Source organism: Apostichopus japonicus, chromosome 16 (genome assembly GCF_037975245.1).
Source record: "Apostichopus japonicus isolate 1M-3 chromosome 16, ASM3797524v1, whole genome shotgun sequence".
In the NCBI taxonomy this organism is placed as follows: Eukaryota; Metazoa; Echinodermata; class Holothuroidea; order Aspidochirotida; family Stichopodidae; genus Apostichopus; species Apostichopus japonicus.
Window position 1 is genome coordinate 33867641 of NC_092576.1, and position 25275 is coordinate 33892915.

A 25275-nucleotide genomic window follows, 5' to 3' on the forward strand; every position below is an offset into this window, starting at 1 on the left:
GGACGAGTAGTTTGCATTTTTTGCTTAAAAAGAAATGGATTATGTCATATTTGTGGTAACTTATTTATAGATTATTTTAGGACGAGCATAGATTTTAGTTTCTGCTTATTAACATAAAACTGTCATATCATATTTGTGATATTTGTTTTATTTTGTGTACACCCAATTTAGTCATTGTATATACAAAGAGGAATACAAATGGTTACTCGATAACATGTTTGTACAAAAAATACTAAACAAGACATCATCATATCGAGATCGGGAGGAATGGAGTGTTAGGAACCTGTAAGAAGTAATTCAGTAGTCTTCTTTATGTTAATACGTTCATGTCTGTCACGTGTGTAATACTGGAGAACCAGATTCATTATATACTTGTCTTCAGTGATATTCCCTTTGTATAGAACAGCTAACATGAGAACAGAACCTTTGCGGCATGATTGGCTTCTGACAATTATCATTGAGAATATTTGCTAACGACTATGAATAACTCGTATGCCCCGAAATCTGCAGTGAATGTATATATTAACAATACAGTATCAAATCTTGGAGTTAATGTATAAATATGATAGTACTATTCAATCGATATATGTTACTTGAGCTTTTATATACTTTACCTTTCACATTCCTTGACTTTAATATTGATGGAATAGACTCAGCAGGGATAGACTTGGATAACAGACACCACTCGAACCTACGAAATAAAGAAATTGATCCGGTCAATCATGTGATTATGAAATCAAATGAAATCATTTTTTATCAGCTAGCTGCAACAAACTATCAATTCTAACACGGACAATAATTGTTTCCTGTAGATGGTCTTGTGAGCGATTCACTCATTATGTTGATTTGATTTGATTTGATTTATTTGATTTTCCACAGGATATATACATGTGGAGGGAAGTCCTCTAAAAAGCCAATTCAGGCTTAACAAGGTAAAGGACTCCCAAGAAAGAGAGAAAGAAACTTCAGATTTTTGTTATTCCGTTCAAGAAATCTAACAACGATGCTGTCCATTACCTTAAACCAGTCAAGCGTCATTTAAATGACCGAAAAGCAGTTTCGATAAGAAAGGAGATCGATGAACATATATTTAACTTTAAAAATCAGCAAACTATATTAATATGTAGCCATTTTCCCAACTATCACTTCACAGTTTTCTTTTTCAAATTCAATCAGTTGCAACAGACAAGTTGACCAGCCCTAACGTTATGAGAATATCTGCTCACTTCGGTTTGCTAAATGTTATCCTATGTTGGCTCGAAACTAAAGTTAAAGTCTACCCTATGTGGCTTCATGATATGGCTGGTACATTACGTTAATCGTGTTAAATAAATTTTACTATGACCAGAGAGAAAAGACTGCGTACATATTTATCTTAAGCTTTATCAGGTACAAACGTACAAATTTAATCAATGTATATTCGATTGAGGTTTTTAAATATATAGCCATTCTTCAAACTAACACTACACAATTTTACCATACGCCGAGCTTGCTTATTTGTACCGAAATAACGTCAAAAGGGTTGCAGTAACAAAGACCCCTCTATTAAAATTAAATATGAACAACTAACTTTGGCCTTCATCGCGCACTACAATGACACGTGTTTGTATACAGATACAGTTGTTCTAGTTAGTTCAGTAATTGGGCAAGAGACGTTTTTTGAACTACCGTAAATCAATTGTATATATGAAAGGACGCCATCCTTTGTTGGTAATGCAGTAGAAGGTTATAACTGTACATATCTGTTCAAGCTCGAAGGTACTGTGTGACATTTGAATACCTAGACAAAAATGATGATAGACAATTATCTTACTCCAATTTCTGATTTTTATTTTATTTTATTTTGTGTTCAGTTTTATTTGTCAATGACATTATGTTTGAAGTCACATCGTGTAGTGTGACTTCTGCCTGATATACTTTATACATTATATTGAGGAATTGGTTTTGTGTGGTCAGTTAAACGGTCCATGCTTTCATTGCTTTGCATTAATGTTGTTTAAATACTATTCCAAATGATTCGAAAAATATTGAAATCTACTAATATCAATGTGGTCCTTTATTAAAATAGTTCAGTTTTATTCAATATAACTGATAAGTGTTTAATTATATCATCAATTAAATTTAGACATACACGATAAACAATTTTGTAATGATTTCTCAGAACTAAAGTTGGTTTTAAAAGAAAAACGGGTAACCATAAAGAACAGAGAAAAATCTTTTTATTTGCAGAATTATCACGTAACTTTATTTGAACCACGTTCTTAAGAGTGGTTTCTTTTCAAAGCAAATGATAAAATGACTTTTTTAAATGTAATACATACTATGATTGTTGTGCGAAATTTAAATCATATTTTGATATCACGAAATTGCCAGTTTGAGAAACACCTAAAAATATGTTGTATCCATTGTATACATGATGTGACTCGGGCTTTCATTGGTGTGCGTAACTGACCCTTGTAAAATGATATCAAGACAGGGCGTAAGAAACGTCTACATTATGTTTACACAAGTTTTGAATACACGATCGATAGGCCTTAGTAGTTGTTCTCTTTAAAGATTTGAGCGAAGCTACGTATTTCATTGCAATTTCAGATTTACAACTAAAAATGTTGTATATATTATTTGATTGGTCAATGGCACGCACCCAAACCTCTGCAAACAAATTTCAATGTTCGGTAGCACACATTTTTGATATCAAGAAGAAGGTGACCTCGATACATTACAGTGATTTCATCATAGCATGTTTTAACACGATTACCTCATAGGAGAATTTTTCAGACAATTATTTTATAGATTCTGCGAAATTTGTTTTTGCCTATCTTTTTGTGTTAGGGGAATATGTGTTTTTTTTTACATGTCGAGGTATAAGCTCTATGGTGTAGAATAAATCGGTGCTTCCCTTGGCACGGAATTCTATCGACGAAATATTGCATTAATCTGGACGTCGTATAATACATTAAGAAACTGCGCCAACCACGGAGGATCATGTGATGTGCAACGCGGTACTACTATACATAGTGTATTTTAACACCATTCATTCCATCGTAATGTAATGATGATTTATTAGGTTTGGATAATAAAGTTTTTTTTTAAGATAAAACATTATAAGTGTCAGAAAAGGCTTTATCTGCATGACACGATCACTTTTAACTATACAGGTCATTATAGATTGAGTATCGGGTGTGCGACAAGGCTTCTTGTGTTTGTAAAGGAACAGCAGATCCTGTCGTCCGCTCTTGTCTTATTTAAACGACCAATCCGAGATGGTATTGCCTTTGTAAATTAAAAAATTTAATCTTAATAGCCACATACTTAACATGTATTGTATAAGCAGGTGATATGCAGTGCGTTGTTGTATTGCGTTGACTGGTGGGCGGGAATCCATGTAGTGAAGATTGTAAATGCATACATTATACTACGTCATTACACAAACTAGTCGTGTTTTAGACGAGAATCAGCCGATGGTGGCCTCATACTATCGACATCTCCCGATGTTAAGCTTAATTCTGTTCACAGAGAGACTACTCTCCCTACATATATGGATCTGAACATGGCAACAATCTCTCGCAGTCGACTCTTAGTTACTACTATATGCCGCTAAAAACCAACATAATCCTTCTTTCACACAGTCACAGTCCAGATGCAAGGGGACTGGGTTTGAGAGTGGATCAGTCGTTCGGTAGTTTGGTTTTCGTGCCCAGGTTCTATCCTGGGCGACATTTTCTTTAAAAAAATACCTTCTTTCTCGGCCTTTTGGCTAAGATCATGTGAAGTATATGTTCCATCTCGAGGGGAATGGTGATGCACACCTGACGATGATCACACAATCACAGTTCCGATGCTAAGGGACTGGGTTTGAGAACGGATCAGTCGTTTGGTAGTTTGGTTTTCGTGCCCAGGTTCTATTCTGGGCGACTTTTCCTTAAAAAAAGAACCCTTCTTTCATACCGCAGTGTATTGAAAATGTTCACAATCGTTTAGTTTCTTAACTGTTTGGTTTAATATGTATCTTTACTTTTTGGTGTTTTAGTCGTCATTTATATGTTTCATATTTGTGGGTAAATTTCGTCCTTTTTTTTTCCTATTTGTTATGTTAGTGTGAGCATGGATTTACACTACAAAGGAATACAGTATAATTGAAATCAAAATATTTCAACGTATATTGTGTACGGTCTGACTTACTGCTTTCGTTCCATTTGAAAAAAAAGTTAACAATCGTTGAGCGTGCAGTAAACTGTTTACCACTACGCCTGCCTGTTGGTAGTATAATGAATTATTTCAAAACTACTCAATTTACTGACATTGCTATTAAACTTTCATGTATGTAGTAAAAATAACTGAAACGTAATATCTCATCGCTACTAGATAGGGAGTCAAGTCGATGTGTAATCGGTTGGTCATCGGCAGCTATTATGGATAGTCTCTGTTACCATATGAATGGTTGTCATGGTAAACTTTGAAGAACGAATATAATTCACTTTTAGGCGACAAAAAAAGTTTAAAGTTAGCATAACAAAATTATATGAACTAATACATGCTCTCATTTATTTTATTTTCCGTTGTGTGAAATGTTTCAGTCATTTCCCGGTATTTATTAACAAATATAACAAATTAATACAGTCATTTTTATAGGTATAATGGAGTCAAAACCGTTGATAAATTGTAGGGGCGTCAAAACTGGGTTGTGCTACTCCACCAGAAGTGACTTTTTGACAAAGCGACATCACCGGCAAAGTTTCCGTCCGTCGATGTGACAGTCGTTAGGTTTTCTAAGTTATAGTCGGGATCTTAATGATAGATCGTCAGAACGATCACATATTTCTCTAGTCGGGATGATGGAGGTAAACAATTATGTTTCGTCTCGTCAGTTTGATGGTTGTCGAGGAGACCTTTGCGTTTGTCATCATGACGTTTTTCGAGAAAAAAAAAACCGAACATCCCAAAGTTTGTCAGGTCGAGGATTCATCCAGGCTGCTAGGTAGCATGGCGGTCGCCCGTTTTGACGGGATGTAATTGGCACTTTCTGTGTACATCTAAAATGACTTACGATAACAAAAATAATTACAATCTTACCATCTTTGATTGGACATTATAGGCTCAAACGTATCATTTCTGCAATATCAGATCATCACTAGCAGTGTGTGTGCACGAAACTCGATACTGACAGTCTGACTGCTCGTTTTATGCTTACCACTCCCGATGTAGCAACATAGTACCTGGAAACTTTATTTTATCTCGTTATTGGTCATTTTATAACAAATTTAGAAAAAAATAAGTTATTTTTTTACTATTGTAATTATACTTCGAAATTTCGGCTGATTAATTGAGTCAAATATAGTAACTTGAATGTATATTTGTTCATATAAAGTTTCAGCATTCATTACACTTGCGCTACGGGAATAGGTAATAGAAAGTTCGGGATCCTCTGTTGGGACAAACAAAGGATTTTGTCTGGTGACGCCCTCTCTTGCGGCTGCACCACTCATTTTGCTTGTCGAATTTACCACGGTTTTACTAATGCTGCAGCGAGACTTGTTATGAAGATAAAGCGCTATGACCATCAGCACATTACACCAGTTCTCCGAGATTTACATTGGCTACCGATTAGAGACAGGGTCGTTTTCAAAGTCTCGCTTCTTACATACAAGGCCCTTAACAATCAGGGACCTACTTACATCTCTGAACTTGTATTGCCTTACACACCACCCCGGTTGCTTCGTTCTGCATCTCTTTCCCTACTGGAGCCCCCCAAGAACACCAACACGTCGTTCTATGGTCACCGAGCTTTTGCAGCAGCAGCCCCAGACATTTGGAACAAGCTCCCGGTTGACATCAGAACCGCTCCATCTGTGACTGTTTTTAAGAGCCGTTTAAAAACATATCTTTTTAACAATGACATTTCATAACTTTTTCCATACTTTAACATTCTTATACTTTTAACCGCCTTTTTATCATGTCTACTTGTATCTCCTGATCTTTTAGGTGTTTTTTAGTGTTTTTATTCATTGTTTGATATTTTGCAGTTTTGTAGTTTTGCATTTTTCTGTTTCACCTTATTGTAAAGCGCTTAGTGGCCTTTGTGATGTTAGGCGCTATATAAATGCTTTATATTATTATTATTATTATTATTATTATTATTGTCTGATAAAGTGCCTACACCCTACAGTCACGCTCCAGGTAACTTGGCAAATTTGATATTGAAAGAACCAATTTCAACAAGCCGAAATATTGATATCAAAATTTTGGATGACGTAGTATGTTTGTGAGAAAAAAAATCGAACTGTTCTGATAAAGAAGCGCAAAAGAAGAAAAAATCTTTAGAATGACAATCAGGTATCTGTAATCGAACGTGTGAAACTGCAATGAAATGATTGATAGAGACAGTTTTTTACGTACAAAACGAATGTGCGGTATCATATGCGGCTGAATTTGCGGCAAGCTTCATATCAGCTTACAAACTTACATGGCTAGCCTGTTTTCTTTTTTCCCTCTTAATTGATAGAAGCGGTCTCTCCTTCGGCTTTCTGTTCATAACCTTGCTATATAGTGAATATCTATCCCTATCTTGTTATCTTGCTGATCTTCTCGATGACGATTCGGGTGAAACATGCAGTTCGAGTTGCCAAACCCGTACTTTTTGTATATTTTTAAGTAATGTAATATAACGCGCAGATTTACAGGAACGGTTAACCGTACATACATATATTTAACAAGTAACTGATACTGCCAGAATGGAATTCCTCTCTTTGAATATTAACCGTTAGTACCTTTCAAACTTGAAAGGAAACATACATTCTAGGGAGGGGGGAGGGGGGCTAACACTTTTCAAAATGTGTCAAATTCCAACTGATAAAATGCTAATCAATTTCTTAGCCAATTAATTTAATTACAGATGCAGGATGCGGAAATGAAACCGTTAGACATTATTGATCAAAGTGTTTATTAAAACCCGCACTTGTATGTTATAAAAAAAGAGAAGTGAAGGAAACCACAGATTTACGATTTTGGTTAACCGTGTATCCGTATCCCCAAAGAGTAACACGTCGGTTTTCTGTCCCCTTGCCTATAAATAGAGCCATTAACAATATATGATACACCGCGGTTAAACGAAGCCAGTTAGAATATGCTTAGGAACCAATTTATTGTGGACTTAACAATTAAAACGACAGTTAATTTCCTCCTCATTATCGCCCCCGCCCCAACCCCCCCCCCCCTCTAAAAAAAATACAGGAACAAAACAAAAAGTGTGTTTTGGAACATTTTGCTATATCAAGATTATTGAAATCTAATACACGCATTTGCATCTATTTAACAATTTTTTAAACAATGTTAAGTAGCCTATTTGGATTTCGGTTGTCATAACCATAGAATGCAACGTAGGATACGTATAGCATTAATCTCACTTTATTTAGTGTAGTGAAAGGATTCAGTGTCTGTTTAAAATATTGTAGTTCAAATACTACGAATAAACGTAACTGACTATAGTAACCGGACAAAACTTCTGTGATATGATTGAATAAGGATACTATACTCTCTATGAATGTAAAAATATGAAATTGAATGTAAGGATACTATACTCTCTATGAATGTGTTGTACAGATAAATGTTGACATGGTACTCATAGTAATACTCACTCAAGCTCCTCCAACATACGTGACTGTTGTACAAACATCAATATGTCAATAACCTCTGTCTCTGTCATTTCTCTTCCTTCTCCGGATGTATTTATCAATATCTTCTTTACTGTTGCAGGACATAACAGACGTAGCCCTGAATGAAGGATGACTTCACCAGCATCAATCTTACTGAAGGATTTGTACAGATACAGACAGGAGATGGGAATCTGAAAGAAAGGAAGACAAATGACGGAATTATTACAGTAATGATTTTAGGATATTTGATTAAGTATTATACACTGATTGATAACCACTCAGAAGGTCCCAAGTTTCTCTCTGAGTATTAATATACTATAAAATATTAATTTGTAATTGAAACTTTAAGAAAAGATGGCAAAATTAATTGTAATCATCAGCAAAGCACACCACAAACAGTCCTTAAGAATAACATACTAAAAGAGTAATATACCATTTACGATTATCCATGTTTTCATACACTCGAGAACTTTGGTATTATTGATTTGATATTAATTTACTCAATATATAGTACTACCATTTTTCAAATTCGAATTCAACATTGAGTGATAAAGTCTTAAAATATACATATATTAATATCTTCGCAGCGACTTGATGGGTTCAATCAGTTTTTATTTGAAAGTAGTTTTACTTGACTCATAGCTTGGACTATTAGTGGTTGGAGTCTATCATGGAGATGTTAAAGAGAAATTATTTACTATGGCTTGTCGGAATCTTTCAGTTTTACTTCAATTATTTTTCACTATAATTTCAGCCTAAAGACTCTCTTATTATAATATTCTGAATATTCATTAGACACATGCATTGTCTTTACGTAAATAATCGTTATGACTGTTGGATGAGATAAAGCAATTAAAAGGAATTGGATACATGAAGAGTGGTTTTATAGTATTAATCTTTCTTTCTCGAAATTTAATTGGTCTAAATGTTGCTAAGGAGTACTAACCGTAGTTGACGTATCTACCGTTTGTAGAAACTCATCAATATGCCTTACGTATTGCACATATTTACAAGGAGGTCCGAGGGATGGGAAGTGGGGGGTAGATGAACATTAAGGACAAGTTGGGTTTATATTGCCTGTTACCAAAGACAGTTTGTTATATGAGTATCATCGACAACGCTGTTTCTTTTCTTCTTTGACCTTTGGCACCTGACCTTAAATTATGTGACATCAGTAAACACAGACTCACTACATGACGCTATACGTTCAGCTCATTTAACATCATAATCTGCTTCTAAACTATTACAGTTACACTGGTTTGATATCTACTGATTTTTTTTGTCCTGGAACTGGTATTTATTTCAAGGACGGAATAGTGCCTGTTGGATCGATGAGCCGGAAAAAACCTTAACACAATCCGCCCTGCCCCATCCTACCCCAACTGTATACTCATTGTTACATAGAAGATTAACAAAGGGACCTTTGTTCAGCTGACTTTAACATCATATTCTGTTGCTTAACTATTACGTTTACACATTGGTTGTGTCGTATTGAGTTAATCAACCTCGCTACAAATGTTCTCTATTGTCTAATTTAAATGATTGTAGTGACAAGAATATCAAACTGATGTATACATACTTCTACCTATACATGGTTAGTATTGTTTACATCTGTCTTCCAGTCTGGCTCCCTCAAATGACATTTGACCTCTTTGAGGCAATACCCAAGTACGTAAATGAAGAGAGTACGGAAATCCTAAACCCCACCCCCAAATATCATTATTACTTATACGTGATCTTTTGTGGAAATATTTTACGTGTTCTTCTGTGTAACCGTCTTTTAGGATACTTTTTTTGCTTATATTGGGAACGTTAGTGCTTTAAACTCCGTGATTGTGTATAGACGAACCTGCTGTGCACATGGGATGAGAGATGCTTTAATTGAGCATACTTGAATACTCATACAGAGCTGTAATATCGTATCTTTAATGTAAAGCAAGTTGAAATTTCCCTTAATACAATTCTGTCATTTCCTTTTATGTTAAACAGCTGATAATGCCTGTGAATAACACAACTATGGTCCACTTTGAGCTTGCCTAAAGCTTAAAGAGAACCTGACAATAGTTAATTTACCAGTAACTTTCATGGTTTAACAATATGAAACAATTGTAAAGTACAAATAATCATAAACACGTATGTTTCAAATACAGTTCAGTCGATACTGAAATAAGGAGACCAGATCGACATTAATGTGATTAAATAACAGTCACGATACATACAGTGTGGTAAAAAAAAAAGGATCGTGGGTAAATTATATACAAGAAAGGTGGCGGTGAGAGCAATAAATTTGGAATCATTTTGCTTATTTCGTGATTATGAAAAATTGTAGCATTCAAACGTACTCATTATATGATTTTGTTTCAAAGTATTACAACACGTGTCAATAGATGACTGTTCTTCCACTCTTAAATTAACACCAGGTCTGGGTATATGGTCGCACGGATAATATTGTTCCACTCTCAGTCTGTGGCCGATGTTCGACCAACCCATCTGTCTTTACTTGTGAAATGTTACGTAATGTCAGGTTCAGGAATTTTATCGAACAGTTCTTTCAAAATATGTCTTTACTAGTTATTACTTCAGTTCTTTTAAAAGTTTGATTAGCAGGCTGTACACTGCTGAATCCATTGTTTGTGTTAATTCTTGCAACACTGTAGTATACGCCTACCAGCCTCTCATTTGCAGCTATACTTTGCCCTGTATAATACATAGTTCGTAAGTGCTCGATTTTAGTTTTTATTCACTAGAGTTATGGCATTGAGCAGATATTTAATTGATATCCTTTGTTTAGAATACTAATTTCATATAATATATATATATATATATATAATCGTCGTAATTACTCAATGTGTACCATGAGATCGTAGTCACATAGCCTACACTGTTTGCTCGCATTGATTTACTGAATTAGCCTATGATGTGTTCATCGTCCAGTTCTTATGTGATATCGGTTAGATTAATAACTTAATCGTTTAGTTAACGTGAAGGAACATTTTTCTAGTGGGGTAATTAGATTTCAACTACATCTATTCTCATCTCTGTCATACTCAGTCACAGTTATCATATATGCTTCATAACCAGCTTGTTAGCATGTCACTGTTCTGAGTAGTAACTTTATCGCATTTATTTCAGTGATTAGTTTCGTAATATCTTAGTATTGTTATGTATCATTTATCTTGTTTATAGTTTTACCACACAACTACAAGTGAGTAATAAATGCAGAAAGGTTACGTTTGTCTTTGTTTCATTCTGGTTAGCTGGTTTTCTAGCGGCGCATATCCGACGCACAGGGAGGGCAGCACGTCAAATATTTGTTACATACCTGTAACACTATTTTGTACATATGAATATTTTTGAATATATGATATAATAGGCCTATTTCGTATACTATTTTCCACACAATCATCCAGAATGGCACTGTATTCTTTCTCTATTATAATATAGTGTTTCATTATTTCTGGTTTCCGATAGTTTTGATATTAAGCGGAAACAGTAGCGTGGTTGGATTGCTCCCCCACCCCCATGGATTTTGATCAATACAGTTTGCATAGTAATTTATTATTATCCGCTTATAATGACTATGATTTATATATTAGTTATATATTGATAAACAATTAACTGGTAACTCTACCCCATAAAAGGGGATATTAAAGTCTGGATATAACAATTTGAGTCATCTTACATAGCTTATCATTTCAAATTAAAAGATAAAGCGTAGTTACCTTAATGTGCATTGCATAGTTGTTGTTATTAAAAGAACCAGCGGATGTTTAACATTGTTCTCCTTTTTCTAATTGTTTACATTTGCGTTAAGATTGAAGTATCTACAGCTGAGCTACGAAGATTTTAAAGGGTGTAAAGACTCGTCCACCAGGAAACGCCCCATGCCGCTTATCTGACCTAGTTTCGAATGAGGTGTAACAGAAGTGTTAGACACCACCATTGATCCCATAAAATACACACACAGCTTGCTACCGTTGGTAATTAGACACTAGTGTACAGTCAGTACATACAGCTGCGGTCAATACCCACAACACACTGTACAAACGATACAGCGATGGACATCTCAGGTCCAGCTAAAGATAACAATGTATTATATTTCATACAGCAACGGAAGGTTAACTGTTTCAGATTGCGGCACGCGTTTTGGGGCGAGTCTTCAATGCCTTTAAATCATGTATACATTTATCCTTCAAGATACACTGTGGTTGGTTGAGAAAGTACTGCATCCATATACGGCTGTACATTTCAGACAATGAAACAACGTTAGGCACCTCTGTGATTGAACATATGTTAAATAGCATAAATGTTGACACAGAATTTGCGTCGTTCGTTCGTGTCATGAACATGAAGTCACATCCGGAATGTGTTAGCCTATATATTGCAATAGGATGATGATTGCCCATAGCTGGACTACGTGTATCATTATATTATCTTAAACGGCCGCCAACTTTTCAGTAGAAAAAAAACCTTTAAAAGACCTAATTCTTTATGACGAAAATAAAGAAATTAAACATCTGTTTTTTTTTTGTCATGCAAAATATGATTTACATAGTCTGTGAGTGGCCAAAAAGTACAAAAAAAAAAACACATCCGAGTTGTATTAGTCGTAACTTGTTATGAGCTCAAAAACGTATAAAGTATAAAGGTCCATACGTGACGTTACCGCCCCTGGCATAACATGCACTACCCAAACAATCCAAAAGCTACTAAGTAAGTATCTGGTAATTTTTTTTTGAAGGGTGTTCAGTATGTTTCCCGTAGGTTTATGTATTTGTATCGTCAATTAACATTGCTAAAATAATGTTTCAAATGAAATGTGAGCCATCTGCAACCTGATAAGATGCGGAATCGATATTACTATAAATAACGTGAACGGAATGGCCTTTAAATATAATCTTGTAAATACACCCCATTATTATCACCCTGGGTTAATAACTCTTTCCAATGACTGGGAATTGCGTGGATAATACCATAATACCTTAAGTTAGTTTACTTTTTGTCAACGACGAGTGTGATAAGAAACAATATTTGTCATTTAATAAATCTTTTAAATATATGTAATCCCCTTGTCCTGCCAGGCTTTATAAAAAAACAAATTTATGATCAACTTCAATATCAAGATTTTTCAAAATGATTTGATTACAAGTTGGGTTCTTAAATGCAAAACGGGACCAGCCATAGATAACATCATTTAAAAACTTATTAGTTGTCTTAATGTCTTCATACGAATAATTACAAACAAATATACGATGTTTGCCAAAATTCTTTAGATAAAAGTCAAAGTTTAATTTCCATTTTACAATCCTTTTGTCGTGATATCGCCTCACCCACGTACATTTTAAACCATCAGTGAAGCTGTTAAGATAGACTGCTTTTAACCAAACACTAGAAATAGGATTTATTAAAGTAGTGCGCCTAATTTTATCAGGTTTTCCTGACCAAATAAACTTATAAGTGATCGACACAATCAACTTAATGAAATATTCAGGCGAGTTCGGAAGATTCTGAATAAAAATAGAAAAACTGTGAGATTGCAAGTGACAAGACTAGGACAATTTTACCAATAGGGGTGAGGTCTCGACATGACCACATATTAAGTGTATTTTTGAGGCGAGAAAGCTTGGGGAGAAAATTTAGCCATTACTACCCACAATAAATTGGCGAGAAAATTTAGCCATTACTCATCACAATACCCAATACAGTGATTAGACAATTGGTCTAATTAAGATCATAATTATCTATAAAATGAGTCTTCCTAGTAATCAAAGGGCCAAGTGGATAGATATTGGTCTATCATAGTTTAATTTAAAGCCAGATGCCAATTTCAAATCCCTAAAAATATGAACAATTTCACTTAGAGAAGTGTGGGAACCATCAAGAAAAATTGTAGTATCATCTGCATGCATAATCCTAATCTCTTCATTTAGAGTTAAAATACCACGGATAAGTGGATTGAAATTATATTTATAGCTAAAATTTCAGCGCAGATGATAAAGATATAAGGACTTAAAGGGCATTCCTGTCTCACTCCTCTTTAAATAGAAAATGACTTACATGCAAAACCGCTGTTAGTGACTGATGCAGTACGGTTGCAATAAATAGTACGTACCCAATGACAAATAATGTCGGTAAATTCGAAAAAATGTAAACACTGAAATATAAAAATTCAAATTCAACTTATCAAAGGCTTTCTCAAAATCGATAAAAAGTATAAAACCCAGGATAGATTAATCTCTGCAGAAATCAATAGTATCAAGAATACAGCGAATATCTCGCCGATAAAGCGATCTTTCATAAGACCAGTTTGATTGGGCCAATAATAGAAGAAAGAATTATTTTTAACCTCGCTGCTAATGCTTTTGAACATATTTTAAAATCAGTATTTGAAAGTGAAATTGGGCGGAAATTCTTAACAAGAGTGTGGTTTTTTCCAGGCTTAGGAATAAGGCAGAGGACACTACGACTTTGCTCGTCGGAGAGGGAGCTTTCGGAGAAAGGTCATTCAGGGGTCATTTTGGGTTATTTAAAAAAGAAAAAAGAAAAGGCTATCTCTTGCTGAAATAGAAAACCGTTACTTGAGATTACGTCCCAAAAATTGTTAAGAAGAAGCTCAGATAAGGTGTTCTGGAATTTTCTTATGGACTAAACTACGCTATCGTTTAATTGAAAACTGGTTAAAACATTAACAATTCACGAACGGGGTAAGTGCAAAAGGGGGAGCAAGAGCGATTCGGTCAACAGCTGATCACAGCAACCTTATCCTTATAGTGACTAATAAAATAGTGCCCCTAAGTTTTACTTTTGCCTGTAAGTGCATATAAATTGCAGTTTATATATGTGTTTGAGAAACATTAATGGCTGCGTATTAAGGGACACGCATACAGTTTTTGCTAAGTAATGTATGTTCGTTTAATCATATGCTATTTTTTTAATACACAAATTATTTCATTCGTACAATTTGATACCTTGCTTATTAAATTCAATATCAAATACTTGTGACCTGAAACATGACTGTACCTGCTTTGGAAAATAATAGAAATTTAAAGGATTAAGCTGATGATCTCAAATAAGTTACGCTAAGTGAATGCCTATTGGTTATGTCCTTAACGAAGTTTGATAATGATATAGAATGGCTGAAAACTAAGCTAAAAAAGACTTCAGGCTCAATTTTGCGTGTACATATAGCACATAATGTTGTAGGCACATTTTGTCGGTCTTGATGCGGGTCAGTGTAATTTATGGCATACCAATTAGTAAAAAAACTGTACATAATATAGGGAAATGTAATCAAAATAATTACTTCTAACAACATGTTTATGCTCATACCAGTGAAGTTGGAGTGTTTAAATCAGTCAGTGTGACCAAAGTTGGTCATAGCTGTTCCTTGAGTAGTGGGTCATTTGGCTGTATGGAAGTGCATGTCAAAGGTCATACATGAGTCATCTAAGTTCATTGTGTGAACACATGCGACATGCTTCTAAGGAGAGATATATAGATGATCACCAAAGTGGGCCAATGTTTTCATTAAGTTTTGGGTCATATGGGTGTTCAAATTATGTGGGTAATTATCATCCAGGTTTATTTGGAGTTAGTTGTATAAAATTACCGAAGATGATTCTCCTACAGTTTGTAAAGGTATTACTTGAACAGTATTTTATATAGGGGTTCAGGAATTAGAGGTCAAAGGGCATATGGGTCCTCCTGAGAACTTATTTGAAGAAAAAAATTGCAGCTTATATTACACCATTAAATGTTTTTTATTCTTTTAAGATATCTAAATTTTCCTCCTTACTTACAATTTGAGAAAATGTTTAAGATGATACATTATTTTATGATTGGTATATTATTTAAAAATATGTTAAAAGAAAGACATGGTATGAGCCACTGTACCACTGGTGGTCTAGTTATCTAGTATGAATTTAGAGATCAATGGCAGATATGTACTTTACATTGTCGGCAATAAACAGGGAGAGCATTACTTTTTTTCCTACCACTCATATTTTACCATCCAGTAAAGCACCTCTCACCATTTATTGTAATTTGACGTTCATCATTCTCAATTTTGATTCTTTGTTAACAGTTTTAATGAATTAAGGTTTCCAGATTTTTGGTGTATAACTTATTGCCATCCCGTGGAGACATTTAACTATTGATTTTTGGCAAAGTAAAGTTGTACACTGTATTTATTTTCATATTTTTATAATTATAGGTGGATTACATCCAACAGTCGCGCATGGTAGCTCACAATTCAATAACAGAGAACAGCTATCCTTAACTTTTGAGTAGAGGCACATGCTAGAGCAACAAAATAAACAGAACTTACAACAATATTCTTAATAACATGTGCCTGGTTGTTAAAAGAACCATTTAGTTCCGTTTTGTAAATATTTCTTTGACCAAATAAAGTCTCAAGGAACAGAGTGTTATTTTTCATAAGCCCTGACTTCTGTCATGAAAAATGGATAATAGAAAATAAGTGTTTCGTTGTTGCCGTGTGGTTTCGCTTTAAGTTTGCAAAGTAATCCTAAAATGGGGATATCTCTATAACCAAGGACCTTTTTTGTTTTGTTAGTGTAGAATGAGGACTCTTCTTTTTTTTTTTGACTTTTAAATTGTTAGCTTAAAGAGAAACTATTATCATTAGTTCGTCTATCCTTTAAATAAACAGTTGGTATTCCATGTAATGTTTTCAGGATATGCGGTAAACTGTACGGTCATCGCAGGAACGTGTGTAATTTATAGAAATACAGGCTGTAATTTACTATATTTTTTTTTTCATTTTAGCTGACAGTCATTTTACCGTAAAATTTCACTTTTTTCTTTACAGTGTACTAGTTTATTAGATGAGGCCAAAGCAAATGTTGATGTATACAAATGTAATTGATAATGAAGCAATTATATGCAAGGAAACATATCGCGAGTTTCAATGCTCTGTATACTAGTCATTTTTTAGTCAATTCTAGTGCGCATTCAATTAGTGAACTTAAAAAAAAAACGTATTTTAACGGTAGATTACAGGGAGTCTGGACACCTGTGCTAAGACGTAATATAACAACAGTTTGTAAAAAAATGAGTACATTCAAACCGCGAATCCAGGTCGTTATAATTCTAATATTTCAATATGTCTAGCAACCTACATGGTTAATTTAACACAATGTGTGCATAATTTTCTAACAAAATCACATAACCCAACAAATTTACGTAACACCTTCATTGAAAATTACAAATTGAACAATGTCCCAATGTATGTCGAATGCAGCAAACAAAAAACTAATATTAACGTGTAATTTTACATTCAGAGAAAGGTTAATTAATGGATATCAAATCATTATATTCACCGTCATTAACGTTCTACAATTGAAACTATGATGAACTATTATTTAATGTTAATATACGGTACTATTGCGCTTTTACGTCCAAACTGACCTGTTCTTTTTACAAAAATTGACTTGCATGTACATAACAATGAAAGCACATGCTACATAACGTCTTCCTGTTCTACTAATAACACATAATTGTTATATAGTACAGGCGCGTGCCACGGTTACCGACTTACGTCATAGTTGGATGCGTTCTCAAGAAGCTGTATAGTACGTCTCTTTTGTAACTCACTGTCACAGCCTTGAATATGTATATCTTTTGTACATCGTTTCCTGACTGCATCTTCATTAACCTGGTAATATAATACAAAAATAAGGTAAGTAGAACTTAGATAAAATTGCATTATGTATTAGTTTGTTTTTGTAGGCTTAGATCCTTAGTTTGAATGTATCAGACATCATCTAATATCTCCCCACAGAGTCTCTTACCGAAAATTTGTCGAGTGAAGGATATCAGAGAGAAAATATTAAATCGTTTAATGTAACCTTTATTTAGGACCCAATTTGTTAGATATTTATGATAGTTTACTTAAAATATGGTATACCATATTTCATAATCTCTTTCCAAATGATTCATACATATCGAAGTAAGCACAACAATAAACAGCAATATCAGAAAAATATATACAAAGTATACCTTCCAAATACCGGATTGAAGATCCAGACTGTAGCCGTAGTTAAACCAGAACACTAAGATGACAGATATAAAAACTCGTGTTAGAGATGGAACAATGACACATATAATACGAAAATATTCATCTATAGAAAACGATGTTGAAATATAAACGGATTAGATGTGTTTGTGGAACTGGCATGAAATTCATTTGTCTTTATATGTATAAAACAGCCACACGCCCCACGCCCCACGCATTTACACACACGCATGTATATATGAGGAGGAACACCGGATGCATGTACATGACAAATACATAACAAATATATAAATATCAACACACCATACAAATTCCACTTCACAACCGGTTTCGTACTTTTGAGAATCATCAGGCGATGACAGGAATCAGACACCGGACCTTTGTGTCACAGACTGAAGTTCGAACAAATCAGTCGCAGTGCTCACAGTGCTTTTACTAGTGTGAATACGTATAATCTGGCCCTGTATAACTGTCAATGGTGTATAACACACGTGATATGATAATACATTGTGCACGAGGGGCGTTGCCTTTAAATTAGACAATAAACACAGAATTCCTACAATAACGAATGTGTAGCAACTTCCGTTACTAATATCCTAGTCACTGTGAGATATTTTCTAGTTAAAAGAAAAGCGATATTATAAACTAACGGCTAAAACAAACAAGATTTTCTCGGTGATAAGAATGAATATGAGGAGTCCTGATAAACTTTAATGCTGCATATTCACTGACTAAATTTGAAGATATAGACATACCTTTAATATTTCTAGATAGCAGCTCTGCAGGAATTGACTCCGAGGAGAAGGTCAGAGGCAACAGATAACCATCGAACCTTTTTTGTAGAAATAAAGAATAACGAGAGAAATGTTACAAATTAACAGAGTAATCTAGCGGGAAAACTAATATAACAACACATTTTTGTTAAACTTATTGAACATATCTATTGTAAAGGATTATATATAAGAATAGTTTTACAATAAATATCGCTTGGTTGTTATTAACCGTCAAGGGAATACAATTAAAAATGCTTAGGTGGTTCCTTACAAAAATAAAAGATAGCATCTTAAGATAGCAAAAGATAGGCTCTTAACAGTGCAATTATTTATCAGTATGCATGTATGCTTATCTTAAACTGAAGTTAGATAATGAGCTAGAAGGTTTCTAAAGGGAAGAATGAATTGAATACCTCATACCTTACTAAATTACACAAATTAAACAAACATAACGATGCCCCATAGTAGCCATCGGTTTTCAAGTAATATATTGAACTAGCATCAAATAATTAGCGCACAGGAAAGCCTTGGAGTCGGTATTAGCTTCCATTTGGGGGTTGGGGAGGGGTACAGTTATATTTATCACTTAATTTTATTTATAAATATATGAAATTCCCCAATTTTATTTGTGAAAACTTGTCATGTACACTTCATTTCAAAATTTATCTTATTATAAATCACTTTACTTCTCTCTGTTCTTCACAGAAGTCTTTCTCTTCATTTATTTTTACCAGTATATCGTAAGTTATCTTCTCACTGTTAACAATATGATATTTTTCTCTCAACACAAATTGACATAAACGTTTCTCAACGTTCTTGTTTAACACTTCTTAAGCAAGAAAATTAAATATTTCTTTAGAAAGTTAAATGTTGGACAACTTAATATCCATGCCAATCGGAATCACAACTTTCCATTCACGAAGAACATTTACCTAGCAGACTTGTTGTTCTTCGCCTAAATATATGTACATGTTATATTAAATACACAATGGCTAAGCCCTACTAGTTTTATTTCGTTAAGTTTTCAGCGAAAGAATCCAATTCATTGCAGTTTCATAATTTTATACAAAAAAAAATCTTTTTCTATGATTTGAATGGTTTAAGGCTCGCCCTAGTCCTCTGAAAACAATTTTACTTTGTCATTGCTCGGCAAACACAAACCTTTGCTATATTATAGTGTTGCCAATCTACCTTATATGAGAATAAACAGAATCACGGCATTAACTTAACACAGTCTTTTGCAGAATTTGTTGTTTGTATAGCGAGTATAAGGGGAATACATTTCGTCAACTTGAGGCATGAACTACATAATGAATATTATATCGAGGCTTCCATAGGCATCGGATTCGATGACCTGTTACTATACAGTTAGAACGCGTATCATGTGACGTGATCCGCGGTACTTCCATTGTAATGTGTTTTATAACCATTTTCAGTTCATTGTGATAACAAAATTCAGTAACAGGTTTGGTCACTATGGATTAAACCTCTTGTGTTCCGGAAACATCAGAGAGCAGTAACGCTTAAATTAACAACCACGAGAACCAACAACAAAGCATGGTATTTTCAATCCTTATCTCCTTTAACACACTTTATTCAGCATCAGAAGTAATTTTTCTGGTTGCTAAAATTCTCTAATTTCGTGCCCTTGACACAAACTGTTATAATCATTGCTTACACACCACAGACATGTATACATATAATTAATATCACTCCTGCTGACAACAATGCGCTTTGCAGCTATTTGAAGGTCGTGTGTGCATTCTTGGTACACCAAAAACGATGACTCGCGAAACGGGTGATTACGTAATAGTAACGAAGTTTCGACGGAATCCTGATCTTATCTTCAAAATATGTTTGATATTCATAAATAGAAACACTTGATGTACCAGATTAGCTCGAATTTTGTGGAAACAAATGAATTACAACTGATTAGCCGACACAGTTGTTGTTATTTTTTGAAAAAAATTCTAACATATTCGTAAATGTTATAATATCTCACATAGTGTACAGAACCCACTCGCCTATTTCATTCACCATCAATTTTGTAACAGCGATATTTTTTTTTATAGAAAGATGATAAAGATTCCGTTTTATTTTCCATTCCGTCAGGTTTACCCTTAAAGTGGCTCACAATTCTGTGTATTTATGTAATTGTTTTTATTTTAAGAATTTCTTACAATCTGGAAAATTATTGGCACTTCATTGCCTAACGTTAAGACTCTACGTAAAGTAGCAGTGTAAGTTACGCATATCGGTTAGCTGTTCATCTTCAATTTGCTGCGACAAGCCCAAAATGGCCTTTATGCAAAATTTCTATGATACACACCTGTAAACGAAATTGGTTAATGACTGGAAAAAAAAATAAGCGTATAAACACCCAAGTATAATTTATAACAAAACCAAATCAAATACCAATGAAAACGTCATTACAATGCATATTTATCATGACATTCCTCTTTGTATAGAAATGCTATTAAACTATGTTACACACATACAGTTTTGCCTTCATGAACGGATCGGTTGTGTAAATGTTTGATTTTCGGATACCATAAACAAACCAACCAAAGTATATTTATGTTACGTATATCATAGTCACACTCTATTAACACCGGTAAATATTTCATCTGTCTATTCCAATAATTATAAACGTACAACTGATATGATACACTAGCCCATATACCAATACTAAATCAAATCGAATGATAACTGGAATACACTTGTAGATCATTTATGTTGCCGTCAATTTATCCTGAAGTTATATGTGATTGTGAGGTTAGTATACTCTCTAATGTGTTGTACAGATACAGGTTAATACGTTACTCGTTGTAATACTTACTCTAGCTTCTTCAACATACGTGACAGTTGTACAAACATCAATATGTCAGCAACCTCTGTCTCTGTCATTTCTCTTCCTTTCTCTGTAAGTATCACTACCTTCTTTACTGATACAGGACATGACAGGCGTAGCCCTGACTGTAGGATGACGTTACCAGCATCAATCTTATTGAAGGACATCCACAGATACAGACAGGAGATGGGAATCTGAAGAAAGGACAAACATTATATATGATAGTTTAATCATACTTTGATTATGAATTCCGTTAATACTATTCACTGATCGATACCGACTCTTAAGGTATGCCGATCTCTTTTAGTATTGATACGAGCCCTCATCACATCATTACGATGGATTGACTGTTTTTAAACTGAGCCATTTTGAGTAGATACCAGAATTTGGGAGAATGTAAGACATTTTGTAAACGTTATAGTCTAGCTCGCAAGCTGGCATATCACAATTACACATAATAATATACAATTTGTATCAAAAACATGATTGTCGTAGCGATTTAAATACAACCCAAATACGGACCTAAATGATCCGAATGATTCAGGTTTCAATACTAGTTCTTCACATAAGGCTCATGTTAATATTTCAAATTAGTATTCAACACGGTGCTAACGTTACCTTTAGATTATATTTACATTGATTTTGGGGTATCATCCAGATTTTCTTGAAATAAGTTAACTCAATATACCTTTGGTGTTGATCGTGGGGACAGTATCATGAAGAAACTAATTATTGCGTAGTGTCGGGTCGTTCAGTTTCACTGAAATAAGTTTATTCAAGATATATTCTACTAGGATATTCAATAATTTTAGATTGATTATGACGATTGCCAGCAAGGTAAATATTGCAATCAGACATTGATTTGGAAAATACAGCGGTTTCTAAAGATATCGATCGGACTTATTAAACAATTTCATTTAGACTGTAAAGGATCATATGATTGCGAGCCGACCATTTTCCTATTATATAATAAAGTTATATCCCCAAAACGGCTGATGGGCCCCGTTACTCCCTCGGTTTTTTCGGCTCAGAAGAAATGCGCCCATAAGCCAGTGGCGCCAATTTCCGTATTATATTCGACGCTTTAGAGCGGCCAGTTCGAAACTGACACGATAAAATTGTAAACGCTATTTTAAATAAAATGAAATAATTTAGTTATATAAGTATACATTTTTCTAGAGTTCAAGTTTAGCATACGTGTCATATATGTATATAGATGTACAAACGCATACGTAGATGTATCTCTTCATGGCCATTTTGTTTTCTGAGACCGGCTGCAATGACTAGATGCGCAAGTATTCTTTGCACGAAAAAATCCAACATAAGTAATAACACAAAACCGACAAAAGCAACAACAATAACAACAATAACAAGACGAGTACAACAACAACAAAACAATAGCAATAAAACTAGCAACAAAAGCAATTTGCACAAAAATCCAACAAAAGCAGTAACTTGCTTTATAGCTATGTCTGCATACCGAAACATTTAGGAAGATATTTCACATTTGGTAATTACACTGTCATATGCTGGTAGTACAAGGGTTGACAACCAGGGCACCCGATACACACAAACAACACATTTACTACTGTAAAAGTTTTGTACCACAGCAAAAACTGAACCATGCTATAAATCGGTAGCATGTGCTATTAGGACTACAGTAAGAAGTGGTGATATGTGTAAATATGTTGATATATACATATGTATATGCCAATTTAGCAATTATATGCAAGGAAACATATTGCGAGTATATAAATGCTCTGCATTCTAGTCATTTTTAGTCAATTATAGTGCGTAGCCAATTAGTGAACTATAAAAACAGTATTTTAACGGTAGATTACCTGCAGTCGGGACATCTGCGCTAAGACGTAATATAACAACAGTTTTTGAAAAACGGCTCTATGTTTAAACGAGTACATTCAAACCACGAATACAGGTCTTTGTAATTGTAATATGTCAATATGTCTAGCAACCTACATGGTTAATTAGACACAATAGGTGCACAATTTTCTAACGAAATCACATAACCTAACACATTTATGTAACTCCTTCCCTGTGACATGCAAATCGAACAGTGTCCAAAGGTATGTCGATTGAAACATACAAACAAAAAGCAGTAACGACGTGTAAGTTTACATTTAGAGAAAGGTTAAGTATTGGATATCAAAATATAATATTCACCGTTCAACTGCGTTCAACATATTCAACTGCATGGAACTATTATTCTACGACAAATAGTTAATGTTAATTTACGGTTCAATGATAATTTTACATCCGTACCAACCTGTTTTTTTGTATACAGAAATTGACTTGCATTTACATAACGATGTAAGCACACGCTACATAACGTCTTCATGTTATTCTACTATTAACACACAATTGATATGTAATACAACGCGTGTTACGGTTACCGACTTACGCCATAGTTAGATGCGTTCTCCAGAAGCTGTATAGTACGTCTCTGTTGTATCTCACTGTGATTGCCTCGAATATATATATCTTTTGTACATAGTTTCCTGACTATATCTTCATTAACCTGGTATGTAACACATAAAAGAAAATGTCAGTAGAACTGAATTACACTATGTATTATTTTGGTTTTAGTAGATAATTTCCTTAGTTTGAATGTATCAGACATCATCTAATATCTCCCCACAGATTCTCTTAGCAAAAATGTGTCGAGTGAAGGATATCAGAGAGAAAATATTCAATCGATTAATGAAATTATTTAGGACCCATTATTTTTAGATATTTATGATAGTTTCCTTAAATTACGGTAAACACAAAAGTTTAATTAAACTGAGTCTCGGAGACGATTGTGATTATTTTGTGACGTAGTAGTACCGCTGTGTAATATGTACAAACAGAGATATCGCCATCTTCATTGCCTTTAAATGTTTTCTTGAACAGAAATATTACGTTTTACTTAGATTATAGTATGACTAAAAAAGTCAGGAGGCACTCTAAGGAATTTAAAACGTTATACATACTATGCCAAAAAACTGCTGTTACAGTCATTCCTATCACCTGACTTTTTTTTTTAAATTGGTAATATTGTATTTAAAATCAGGTTATTTTGCCGACTTTTGTGTTCATTTTAAAATTTTACAATTTATTACATCGAATGAGATCATGACAAACTTAATTACTGGTTACGTTTATTTATATTTTGTTATCAGTGAGGCAAACAATAACTTTAATTTAATGGTTGAAATCGGTAACCAACTCAACAAATTGCATTGTTCAATTAGGTAAACGACGTCCAAATCAACATAAACCAACAAAGCAAAGACTATATATGTCAGCCCAAAGCTGAATAACGTGTCCCTATCGACGTGTACATGACTGTGCTCCCAGTAATTCCTGTAATTTATGCAATGTGTGGTACCCGTTATTATACAATTTATCAAACGAAGACGCCCGTCTAGATTTTTTCAACAAATGAATTTTTCAATCAGGTTTAAAAGGTATTCTAACAAGACATTTTGGCGTGAAGAAAAGTCATCATTGATTTTGCTTGCGTGTAATTTCCTAAAACGATTTTTAAATCTTTTTTTTTTATAATCATTTGAAAATAAAGGAAATGCTAAGCAATGTTATTTGTAAAACTGTTCAATATCTAATATAAACGAAAAATCAAAAGCCGTCTTTGCACGGTATTTAAGAAATGAACATGCATGTTTTCTAGCAGTGTCCGTCCATGCAGGGAACACTTTCTCTTGTAAACCATATACATTGTAGGGAGAATGTTGTTGAATGGAATGCTTGTATACATGACTTGATGTGTTTCTCAAATGTCACTCTTTATTGATTATGTACCATTGCCAATTCATGTCCCAGAGGATAATTTCCGTTGAAATCTAAGCATAGTATACTCGTCATGCATTGCAAATATTTACATCGTGTATATATGAAAATGGCTTTGTTGTAATACCAATATTCCACACGCGGTTATATTTCAAT

The 25275-nt window shown here is 34.1% G+C and overlaps 1 protein-coding gene across 1 annotated transcript in view; it reads right to left on the reverse strand.

Moving 5' to 3' along the window:
* LOC139983380 (uncharacterized) overlaps positions 1-25275 on the reverse strand; it is a 42115-nt gene that overhangs the window by 12422 nt on the left and 4418 nt on the right. The window contains exons 4-10 of the mRNA XM_071996902.1: positions 23732-23848; positions 21301-21506; positions 18444-18520; positions 17673-17725; positions 17212-17328; positions 7635-7843; positions 615-691 (exon numbers count right to left, since the gene is read on the reverse strand). Coding sequence (XP_071853003.1) covers positions 615-691; positions 7635-7843; positions 17212-17328; positions 17673-17725; positions 18444-18520; positions 21301-21506; positions 23732-23848 — 856 coding nt within the window. The remainder of the gene's footprint in view (positions 1-614; positions 692-7634; positions 7844-17211; positions 17329-17672; positions 17726-18443; positions 18521-21300; positions 21507-23731; positions 23849-25275) is intronic.